This window comes from Maniola jurtina, chromosome 6 (genome assembly GCF_905333055.1).
Source record: "Maniola jurtina chromosome 6, ilManJurt1.1, whole genome shotgun sequence".
Lineage (NCBI taxonomy): Eukaryota > Metazoa > Arthropoda > Insecta > Lepidoptera > Nymphalidae > Maniola > Maniola jurtina.
In genome coordinates, this window is record NC_060034.1 from 1223687 (window position 1) to 1235827 (window position 12141).

Sequence of the window (12141 nt, forward strand, 5' to 3'; positions counted from 1 at the left end):
TGCAAAATTTTTTGTTTGCAATAAATGTTTCTTGTGCGTAGAGGATATTGCAAAATACCCATTAGAAACTGAAGAATGTGCTATGTGTGGATGGGATTTCAACCATCAACCTTTTGAATTTAAGTCCACTTCTTAACAATCGCTCTTTTTGGATTGGATATATATATTTATATATAATAAGTGAACTACGTATACAAAGATAAGTCTCGTCTTAAAAGTGAAGTTAAAAATTAAAAATTGTGTTTTAGAACCCTGTCTTTCAATAATCTATCAACAAATGCTAATAAGAAAATGTAATCTATTTAAATGTAAACAAAACATTAGTAAACATAGATTCAGTGGTTTTAATCACTCCATTAGTCGTTAAAAACTGAATCATCACTTGATGATTTCCATTGTTTTGGAGTATTAATTGGTTTTTTTCCTCCATCACATTCATTATTGAACACTTATGTTTGAAATTGCTAATCAAAACGTCAATTTGTTTTGATGGAAAAATTCGTTTACAATTACAAGTATACAGCAAAGTAAATTGAAGAGCTGGTGAAAAAGAGAGTTATTACACTTCTGACAAAACACTTTTTTTGTTTTGGGTCACTAAATACAAATCAGAACTCATTTTCAAGCAAAGCGACCTAAAACCGTACTAAAATTGAATCCGTGAATCGTGATTTTGATCACAAAATACAAACTTGAATCACGTCATGTCCAAGTAAACCAAAAAAAAATATTCAGTTATTTGCGCCACTTGTAGAATTTTACTTCGTACAATTACACTATCAGTTTCTCAATTGTTATAACTCAAACCGTTAGTACAAACTGTGTTTATCTGTAATCTCATATAGGTAAGTACCTACTCGTATTTAGAATTTCCAATCAACAACAAATTGTTTTGGTATAGTTTCGAATTAATTAATATCGAACAATAGTTCCAGACTTAGTAAACAATTTCGTTCAATAGTTAACCTAATGTTTATAAAATCATTTCGAAATAGCTGCTCTTCAATATCACTTTCTCTGGTCACTAGTACCGACAAAACGAACATTTGAAACGCCGGTCCTATACAAATATTTTTAAAGTCATATTTCAAATCACAGCGAGAAGCAAAAAACCTCGTTTGTCCATTGAGATCGATAGCCAATAAAGAGTCAACAAATCATTCCACGTTGTTCCAACACCTTTGGACAAACATGCTTTGGTATACTGCAAATAGTAAAAAACTGTATTGATATAGGTTAACCACAAGACCACCCGTGTGATAGTCGCGCTGGCTCTGTCGGAGCACGCACATGCTATTATGAGTTGACTATCAAGTCAACTTCGTTCCGCCCTTTCGTATTCACTTTTTACATAATTTACATCTTCTATTCTTATCCGTGATCATATTTTAGGGTTCTATCCTTAATATCCTCATTCACAGTAGCAAAAGTCTTTACTATAGTTACAATAATGTAAATATGAAATGATATATAATATTTTTGTTCCAACTACTATGAAACTATTTCTGTACAAGTGTAAATTAAAAATTTATAACACCCCTGACAAGTGAAGGTTACAGTAACTAGAAAAGAACTGATAACTTTCAAACGGCTGAACCGATTTTCTTGGATTATAGCTAAGAACACTGTCGATCAAGTCACCTTTCAAACAAAAAAAACTAAATTAAAATTTAGTTTAGGAGCTATGACGCCACAGACAGATACACAGATATACAGATACACACATCAAACTTATAACACTCCTCTTTTGGTCAGGGGTTAAAAATATAAAAACAAACCTATGGTGTTAAGACCCACTGGCACATAAACACAAATTGATTAAGCTTTTGCCTCGGCTCTATGCCCTTTGAAATCTAAGATATGTAGTACTTGTATACGCTTTTTATTATTTAGGTTCAGCCGCATGACGGGTGGTTGTATGTTACGGCTTATACCGTTAAACTTCAGCCGTTGTTAAACCGTCAATAAAAGCAAAATAAGTTGCACAAGTTTAAACAGGGTTTGTTTGGATCAAAATTTCATCTTAAATGTGGAAAGAACACTGACCTGCGCATCTCACTTTTTTTACTGGCTGTCAAATTCTAACTTTACTAAAGCGGTTGAGAGTGTAATTTTAGACAATTACATAAGTATCTTTCAATTAATTTATATGGACGGAACACTTAAGTTTTATAATAAGGATTCAGTCTTTGTTTGTATCACTTGAGAGCAAAATGCAGTGTCACGCCGTGCTGCATTCTACTTTAAATGAGATTCATCTTATCGATTACATTATCTGCTACCGGTAATGGAAATTTGTTTTTGTTTGAATTTACATTCCTATCAGCTTTCAATACAACAGGATTGGATTCAGCATAATCTTTTATACATAAAGTTAACTGCTATTGTATTTTTAATACTACACAAGTCGATAAACATAACAAACGCTCTTTAAGCTTTGATTCGTGAAAATACGTTTATAATGTACGAAATATATTAGTTTATTTCAGGTAGGATAATTTGTGGCACTTATGGTCAAGACTTATTTCGATGAACTCATATTATTTACTTGTACTTAAAAGAGGTTTTTATCGCTTTCAAAAAAAAAATCGACGACAAAGCTTATATCCAAATTTTAGTCATTAGTTATATTCACTTTTTAAGAATTCCAAATTACTTAAACATAGATTTTTGAAATAAAATATTATCGTGTGCATTTGATTTCTGACGGCAGTAGACCCGCACGGAATTTTAACTATCCCTCAAACTTAAAGTTTCCGGTTAATTTAACCCGAGGTCGTCACATGCATCTAAAAGGCATTGGCACAGAACTCCCACGTGTTTTGAACCAACACAAACCATTCTCGGAACAGAATGTCATCATACACAAAAACAATCCCTAATTGCCCTACACCATTACAGCAATCATATTCCGTAATTATTGTTTGTCGATTGTAAACATGAGCCTGTAATTTTAAGATGCAACGCACAATGAATTTAAAGCAATAATTACCCACGTCAATGCTTATTTTGATCTTTATATAATCAAAATGACGATTACTATTACTGTAAACTAACATTTACTATTTAATATATCAATTTTTGCGAAGTTGAAGTGACAATTAGCTCAAATGATGGATGATTGATTAGGTATATACTAAGTAGTAATAAATAAATAAATAAGTAACTAAGTAGTAATAAGTAATAAATGTTCTAAATAATTTAGAACAACATACAATTTCAATCATCTTTTAAGGCTCAATATCAATCAAATTATATCACAAATTATTAAACATTTAACTAACTTATTATTGAAATTCTAGAAAAACGTCGTTATGACAATTTACTATTTGGAGATCACAAAATTAACAATACGTAATATAAACTACTTAATACTAATTTAAGTCTTTATCTTGTACTAAATATAAAATGGTTGTAACTTATATGCCATCAAAACTTAATATGACATAAAAACACAATATTTCCCCTTGTTTGATGGTTCGGAGTAATCGTAAAGCCGATACAAATTGGTTTTAAAGGACCCCGGCATGTTATATTGCTTTTTGTGAGGTTTATTATCATGCTCTGAGGCAATTGATGCCTGTCAATCTTGCAAAATATTACCTTTGTCCAACTCGTGTATCAAATTTAATGGATATTTAACTACAGTAACATATTTCTCAATCACGTTCGAAAATATAACACTCAATATAATACCTATTGTTTTTGTTCGAAATTGGCGCTAATTTTAAATTGTTAAACCTACCTAAATTTATATTTTTACTATTTTCGTGGCCTTTATCAGTTTGTTTTGATTGCTCTTTTATTTTCTATCTGTTTGAATTTTCGATGTGTAATTCATCAGAGATATTTTATATTTTAAATCTTACTTGTATAGTTTTAAATTATTAAAAGAAATAATAACGAACAATTATTATTATTATTATCATCGTTTCACTAAATTACTGTTATTTTTCTAAGTTTTTTTTTTTTAAATTTTAACCTTTGAATATAATTTTTACATAAAAATTTCGGCTCATTTTTGGTGCATGGGTAACTAGTGAATTTATAATTTCAAAGTTAAAGTCATTTATTCAAATTGGGTACCTACTATTGTTCACTTTTTAATTTTCAATTCTAATTTCAATTCATTACAATTCTAAATCAGTAAAGAATAAGTACAACCTTTATTTGTTTGCAATTAACGTTGTGTTTGCTAACAATATTAACAAAATTCTCAATATAACTAAGGGCTCCAAATATTGATAAGCGCATGTTTGTCATAATTATTATAACCGGTATCGGAACGCACCTATATTTGGCTGATGCAAATAAATTCACGTTAATCACTATTAAAGCTTCATAAACATCAACAAAGCCTATAACAGATTAACAAAAGACTAATTTGCTTCGTACTGCTAATATTCTGGTAATTATTAAGCTGATAGTGAATGCGATAGTTTGGCAGAGAGTGTTGGCCATCTGTTGGCTGGAATTGGGTTAAGCATTAATCATTCCACGCTAATGACAACGATTCATAATATCGTGCGAGAAATCCTAGAGCTAAGTAGACATATGCTTATGAAGATTTTTGTTCTTGTCTACTGACATTGTTATCTTGGATAAAGTTGTTTCGGTAAAAGCATAAATAATTGGGACTTAGTAATGTTTAGGCTCGCAGGAGGTGGATGGAAGAAAACTAGTCGGCGATAATATCCTTATAATAATTATATTCAAAGTTACATTTAAATGAAAAGACTAAAAACTAGTGCTTATCTCTAAGGATGAGAATATTCTAACTTAATATTACGATTCCCACATCGCGCGGGTTCTGGTATTACGCCGCGTCAGCTATACGGGTCGTATTCGTACGTGGGAATGGGAATGCATGTTGCGCTGGCTCACTATGTATCAGCCGCCGGCTTCGCCTGCGTAACACCTCCCCCATCAGATCGGCGCTTATGGAACACCTTGGCTGTGAATTGCGCCGGGAGGTCATTGGATGAAGAACTCTGAATTTCGGCTGTGCTTCTTATCTGCAATGTCTTCGTGCGCTGTATTTTACGATAAACTATGATGATTATACTCAGTCCGCAGGTTCCAACCAATATGGTGTATATGGGTATGGTTGTGTGGTAAATACTTCCGTGGTCCGAACTCGGAGGTAAAGTGATAGGTGTTTGAGATGAAACCTTTGCACTTGCATGATGTAGGTGATCCAGTTTTGTGGACTTCAATTCATAATGCGGAGATGGTCTTGAGTCAGAGGGTTCTTCTTTAGGTAAATCCATAACTTGAATTGCTTGGCCTTTTATGCGATCGTTTCTATTGAGAATCATAAACTCTGGCGTTTTCAAAAAGCAATTTTGTGGAATTACTGCCAAGTAGCTGCCTCGAAGTGTCCGGTACAGGTCGTGGCCACACGATAGGTGAACTTTCGTGGGCAGCGGAAAACTCATTGTATAGTGACGTTCGTCAAGTTGCTCGAACGCTGGTTTTTCCAAAGTTACTTTCACTGGATGGCAAAACCTACTTCTATTTTGGGCGGTTATAAGTTGTTGGATACAATCTGGTTGATTCGAAGGTTCACGCTGTAAGCTTCTAATATCGGCACATAGATAACCCTTGCTGGTCTTCGGGCATTCAGCCTCTATGTACCTGTACTCGTTCAAGCTTATTGCCAGGAATGGATGATAAGGAATTAGGATCTCATGATTCTTGTTGGGTACAATGGATAATTTATACATATCATATACTTGGGTTAAAATTATAGGAAATTTATAAACTATGAATATTTCGTTTCTTACATAATACGAACCTAATCCTATAATATCATAATACTCTCTATCATCTAAAGATATAATTTTACCAGTACCATAAAGACTGGTTAACCTACTAACTAAATATTTGATTGTACTTAAGCTTATAACTGAATGATGTGCAACCGAAACCTTGATAAAACCTAATACATTTTGTAATTTCACAACTTCTTGAGAAATTGAATCTACATTGTCACTAAGAATGAGAAGAACTTGTGCTAAATGTGCATATTTTATTAAATCAGAATCTCTTTCTGAATTGCTCTGACTTATTCGATTTACTAAGGCTGTTAATCGATTTTGATTTTCTACAATACTATCTACGACCTTTGCATACTGCGTCATCCAGTCTTTGGATATACTAACATGACTATTATATTCGGCCACTAATTTATTGTCATTTTCTTCCAATGATTTTATAATGCTATCATAATGTAAGGCATCAGTATAATCGAGGTTACCAGTAATACTTTTAACGACAGATCCGAGACCATCTATGAGTCCTCTTTTTACTCGAGTTGTTTCGAAACTCTGAAGCTGCTCAAGCACACTCAAGAGTTTTTTCTTTAAATAGTTTAAATGAGGTTCAAATAAGTTCTTTGTTTTATTATTTAAATCAGGAGTGACGCTATCTAGTTGGACATTTATGGAGCTGATTTTCTCTTGCAATTCCGAAAGATTAATACATTGTACAAATGAATGGTAATGGGAAATAATAAAGGTACTTCCTAATTTAAAAGGTAGCAGGCCGGGTCCATCGCTGAGATTTTCAAGTTGGATCTCCTGCATTACCACTGGCTGCAGAAGTAGATTGATTATAAGGAGGATCCTGCAACAATTGGGCAGTGTTAGGAACTCTCTTTAGTCTTGACTTCGCGATTGGGCCTCGTTTTTTTCTAGTGTAAATGTGGATTGGGAGATTTGCCACAACTACATCCTGAGTATAGCGGGGAGCTGCCTTTTGACGAGAGGCAACAGGGTTTCTAACAAAAACTTGTTGCTCTGGGGAATAATTTGCTTCGGGCTCTCTAGTTCTATTACGACTATTAGTTAAATCTCTGCGTAGACTACTACAGGATTCGTGGATAAGGTTATATGTAATTTTCATTCTATTTTTATGATCCTGTATGTACTGCTGTAAGACATGTGTCGTGAGGTCTATGTCGAGTGGGTCGCGTGGGTCAAAATGTCCAGTTACTATTTCGATTGGTCTGCATTTTGTGAAACTATGAATACTGCTATTGTAAGCTAGAAGAGCATAAGGTATCAGGTTCCTTACTGATTCATTCTTTTGACTGATTCTAAAGATACGAAGGTGTTCTAAGAGTGTCAAGTGAAATCTTTCAACGATACCATTTTCGTTAGGAGTATGTGGTGCGACCTTATGATGCTGGATTTTATGAAGATTGAAGAACTCAGATATAACTTGATTGTTAAATTCCGGACCGTTGTCAGTAACTACAGTTAAAGGATTTCCATGATGCGTACTAAATTTAAGTAATGCTTGTACTACACTGACTGCCGTGCTGTCTCCTAAGAAATATGCTTGAGCATATTTGGAGAAAGAGTCGACTATTGTCAGAAACTTACAGCTTTCGACACTTAAGAGGTCTAAGTGCACAAGCTCAAAAGGTTTACTGGGTGGTGGAACTACTTGAAATTGCTGTCGGATTGGATTACGGTCATACTTAGCCTGTCCGCATACTTCACAGTCGTTGATAAATTTTGAAATATGCTCTCGCATTTTTGGCCAGTAAAATTTTCGAGATAAAGCAAGAAAGCATTCATTGATACCGCGGTGGTTTGTCTTGCCATCATGGTACTTATCTATAATTTGTTGCTGCCTTAAATATTCTCGAACATTTTCTACTTCTGTTTTAGCTAAATTGAGTATCATTGACGAATTTTTAAAGGTTTTCTGTATTATTGGAATTATCTTATACATAGCCAATGGTGGATTGATTAATAAACCAGTTTTAATTTTAGGTTGAACAAATTCTTTAATAGCATTGATGACATCTATTTCTAAATTTGATTCAGATAATTGAACAGTCGTACGCTTATGGTTTTCAAAGGGGTTTGTAGTGACTGGTTTGGTTTTAATATCACCTACAACGTTAAAAACGATTTGCCTAGTAAATTTATTCAACGGATGTTCTGTAATCGGGATTTCCAAGATGGGGCTTTCGTCATCAGTATGGACAGTTGCTGTTCTAGAACCATCTTCAGCCTCCGGAGCTGAGAGAGTTCCAGAGTCATCTAAAGAGGGAGCTCCGTCCGATAGATTCACAGCAACCGAACTTAGCTCTTCCACATGAACTTCAATGCGCGATAACGCGTCCGCGTTGGTATTAGACTTTCCTTGCTTATACAACACCGTAAAATCGAACTCGCTGAGTTTTAAACGCCATCTTGTAAGTCTCGAATTAGGTTCCTTAAGACTCATTACCCACTGCAGGGGCTTATGATCTGTAATAATTTTAAATTTACGTCCAAAAAGGTAAGGCCTGAAATACTTGGTGGCCCAGACGATTGCTAAGAGTTCTTTTTCTATCGTACTATAGTTCAATTCGCTAGAATTAAGAGTTCTAGATGCATATGCGATCGGTTTATCAGACCCTACTGGGCCCTGTGATAAAACGGCACCTACTGCGACATTAGAAGCATCAGTTGTTAGCAAAAATTCTTTAGTAAAATCCGGATACTGTAAAATGGGATCATTGGTAAGCAGTTGCTTACAGTGCTCGAAACACCTTATGTATTCATCATCGATTATTATTTTAGAATTTTTCTTCAGGCATTGAGTAAGGGGCTTTGTTAGACGTGCAAAATCAGGGATGAATTTTCTGTAATATCCTAGCAATCCGAGAAAACGTTTGATCTGTGTCGTAGTCTTTGGTAATGGGTATTTACTTATGGCTGCTATTTTATTGGGGTTTGGTTTTACACCATCTTTAGAAATTATGTGACCTAAAAATTCGGTTTCCAGCTTCAAGAATTCAGACTTATCCATCTGTATCTTGAAGTTTGACTCACGCAATCTCTGAAATATCTTTTCCAAATTAACTATGTGCTCTTGAAGACTTGTGCTAAAGCAAATTATGTCATCAAGATATACTAGACAAACTTTGTTCTGTAGATCTTTGAGAACATTATCCATGACTCGCTGAAAAGTCGATGGAGCATTTTTCAACCCCATGGGCATCCTTAAAAACTCATAGTGCCCATTCTCTACATTAAATGCAGTCTTGTGAATATCAGCGGGGTCCATTTCAACCTGGTAAAAGCCACTAGCTAAATCTAGGGTAGTGAAGTAATGACACTTCCCTAATTTGTCTAGAACATCGGTGATGTTGGGAATAGGGTACTTATCATCAATCGTTTTCTCGTTTACTTTTCTGAAGTCCACGACAAGACGCCATTTACGACGACCAGAAGCATCTGCCTTTTTGGGAACCACCCAAATAGGAGAGCTCCAGGCGGAGTCAGAAGGTCTTATAATATTTTGTTCAAGCATTTTACTGATCTGATCTCTGATTTCTTGTCGGTGGACATAAGGATATCTGTAACTTTTTGTATGTACAGGAATTTCATCGCTGGTCTTAATTTTATGTTTAATCTTATTATTGAACGTTAAAGGTTCACCTTCAAGATAGAACACGTCGGCATACTTTGCACACAGTGCTTTCAAATTAGCTGCTTCTTCTGGATTTAAATGTCCAATGCGAAGACGAGAAAAAACTTCTTTAGCACGATTCGAAGAAACATTGGTTTGCTCACATTCAAAATTATAAAGTTCTGCTGATATGGGTTTGTCTAAGGAAAAAACTATATCATTCGGGGAATCATTAGTAATTTCAACATATCCTTTCTTATTTTTAACGCGTGTTATACAATCGGAAATAATACAGTTGCATATAGTTTGAGATGGAATCAAGACATCACCGTCCTGCGAATTAATAGGCAATGCAAATAGCTTTGAAAAATGAGCAGGAATAATGTCTTCGAACAAATTAACGTTACGCGAATCATACATTTTTATTGGAATCTCAGCGTTACGCGTTACTAATTTTCTGTCTTTAAGATTAATAGTGGACTCCAACTTTTCAAGTAAATCTAGGCCTAAAAGACCGTCAAAGTATTCGTGAAAATGATATACGTAAAAAGTTATATCACCATCTTCGTTAAATTCGGAAAACCAAGGTAATGTAATGGAATAGTCATTTTTAGTTGTTGCGTGCACGTTGGTTACTTCAAAGGGTTCATAGTTAAGTGGCATATTACTAAAATACATTTGTACTGCTTCAGGACTGATAAAAGATTGATTCGCCCCGGTATCGATAAGAAATCTGAGAGGTGGATTACTAATCTGTACATAACCAAGTTGCCGCTGGACATAAAAATTAACATCTATCCTGGTTTTTCGGATTCGCTGACTATCTGAAAATTTTCTTTCTTAGAACTGACTTCCTGTTTCTGATCAACTTCTTCTATTATTGGACTTGGTTCAACGTTCGAGGAGCTTTCCTCATAGTAATTATAGCATTCATCCGTAAATTGTTCGTAATTGTCATAGTCATAATCGTAGTCATAGTCATAATCATAATCATAGTCATAGTTAAGTTCATTAAAATTGACGTCGCGTGATTTCATATAGTTAGTTGGTGGTGGATTACCAAATTTACGCCAATCATGTCCCGATGGTGGTAAATGTCTAGGGGTGAAATGACTCACACCGCTCATGGGACGTGGGAAATTAGAATTGTTAGGCGATTGGTGTCGATTTGGTAATTTGAAAACGTTGCTCTTCGGGTTATAATTCGGTGGAGGAGCGCGAAACATTAATTGGGTACGACTAGGACCACGCGGATGCATTTGAGGGTTAGGTTTCCAACCAGGTCTAAAATGCATAGGTTGCTGACTCTGAGGTGGTCTAAAATGTATAGGCTGCTGCCAAGATGGCCCAGGCATAGCGAAACCTTGTGACCTTGAAGGACCTGTGTAATTTGACACGGAAAATTTATGTCCAAAATTTTCCCGAGAAAACCCGCCTTCATTTCGCTGTTGTATATATAGGGTGTTAAGTTCCTCTTGTACAAATTCGAGGGCTTTTTCCATTGACACTGGCCGCATGCACCGTATCCTTGAGCCTAGCGGGTCTTTTAGACCACGTAAATAACACTGCAGGGTTAACTTTTGGTAAAGTTGCCGTTTAGCCTCTATTGTGGTAGGTACGGATTCATGTAGGGAAATGTAGGTCATAATTGTGCTAAACAGGTTTTGGCACTTTTCGTAAAATTCTTGCGGGGTGCTAGAGCCTTGTGTCTGTAGAGACAAATCATTGTATAAAGCGGTCTCATCGCGATGGTCTGCGAAATTATTAATAAGGGCATTTCGTATGCCATTCCAACTATCTGGGATACCGTTTGCATTAATTAACCTAGCCGCGGAACCTGTCACTTTATTTAATATTCCACTAATTAATGCCGAATTTTGTAACTCATGTCCCGGACTAATGTCAAAATGGGCAATCACTAATTGGTCACACAAATTTATAAACCGTGTTAACACATGAGGATTTCCGTCAAATTCGGGTAAAAATCTAATAGATTTATAGATAGTATCTAAATCGTTTGATGCCATGTCTTCTAAGTTCCTAGATTCGTCTACGGCTCTTGACCTATTAACCGACCCTACGAAACTACGTCCTGACCTTGGATGAAAAATCTTGACGAATAAAAATTAAACTAACACACACAAAAAATACACTCAAAAAACTTTTATAAAAAAGCACTCAATAAAAAAATTACTTCCCTAAAGTTCACGTAAAATTCTTGGATGAATAAATACTCAAGATGGTATGCTCCGAAAAGTCAAATGAAGCAGGGGAACTGTCAGTTGATGAGTATGTGTGCGTTATGGAATGATACCATTCACATATGAAAATTTGCCTATTTTCCTATTTTTCCCTATTTTTCCCTTTCACGATGATTATTTAAAATGAGATCTCATTAGATTAGTCTTTATTATGATAGTTACAAATCGATGGATGTTCGATGCTAGAAAATAATAATTTATCGATTGCAACGTATTAAAATTTACCTACTCTGTTTTTACATAATTTTGATTAATTACAGTATAGGGCCTCTGGCCTTATTGAAAATCTCTGCTTAACAGGGTGCCCATCACCATGTTTACTATATAATCGTATCCTGACAGTTAAAAATAAAAAAGTTAAAAAGTCAAATGTAAAAACGCAATATATTCACTAAAAATATTTAATAATAATCCAAGTATGTACCAGTTAGCGATTTTATTTAGCGTATCTCGCAGGGTTAGTAGA

The 12141-nt window shown here is 34.9% G+C and overlaps 2 protein-coding genes across 9 annotated transcripts in view; one reads left to right on the forward strand and one right to left on the reverse strand.

The window, feature by feature from the left end:
- LOC123865889 (teneurin-m) overlaps nucleotides 1-12141 on the forward strand; it is a 614472-nt gene that overhangs the window by 237621 nt on the left and 364710 nt on the right. The gene's annotated exons all lie outside the window — the stretch shown is intronic.
- Nucleotides 4688-7299, reverse strand: LOC123865904. Its single transcript, XM_045907126.1, has 2 exons — nucleotides 6572-7299; nucleotides 4688-5830 (listed from the first exon to the last, which is right to left on the reverse strand). The coding sequence occupies exons 1-2, from the start codon at nucleotides 6585-6587 to the stop codon at nucleotides 4884-4886; spliced, it is 963 nt and encodes a 320-aa protein (XP_045763082.1). The 5' UTR covers nucleotides 6588-7299; the 3' UTR covers nucleotides 4688-4883.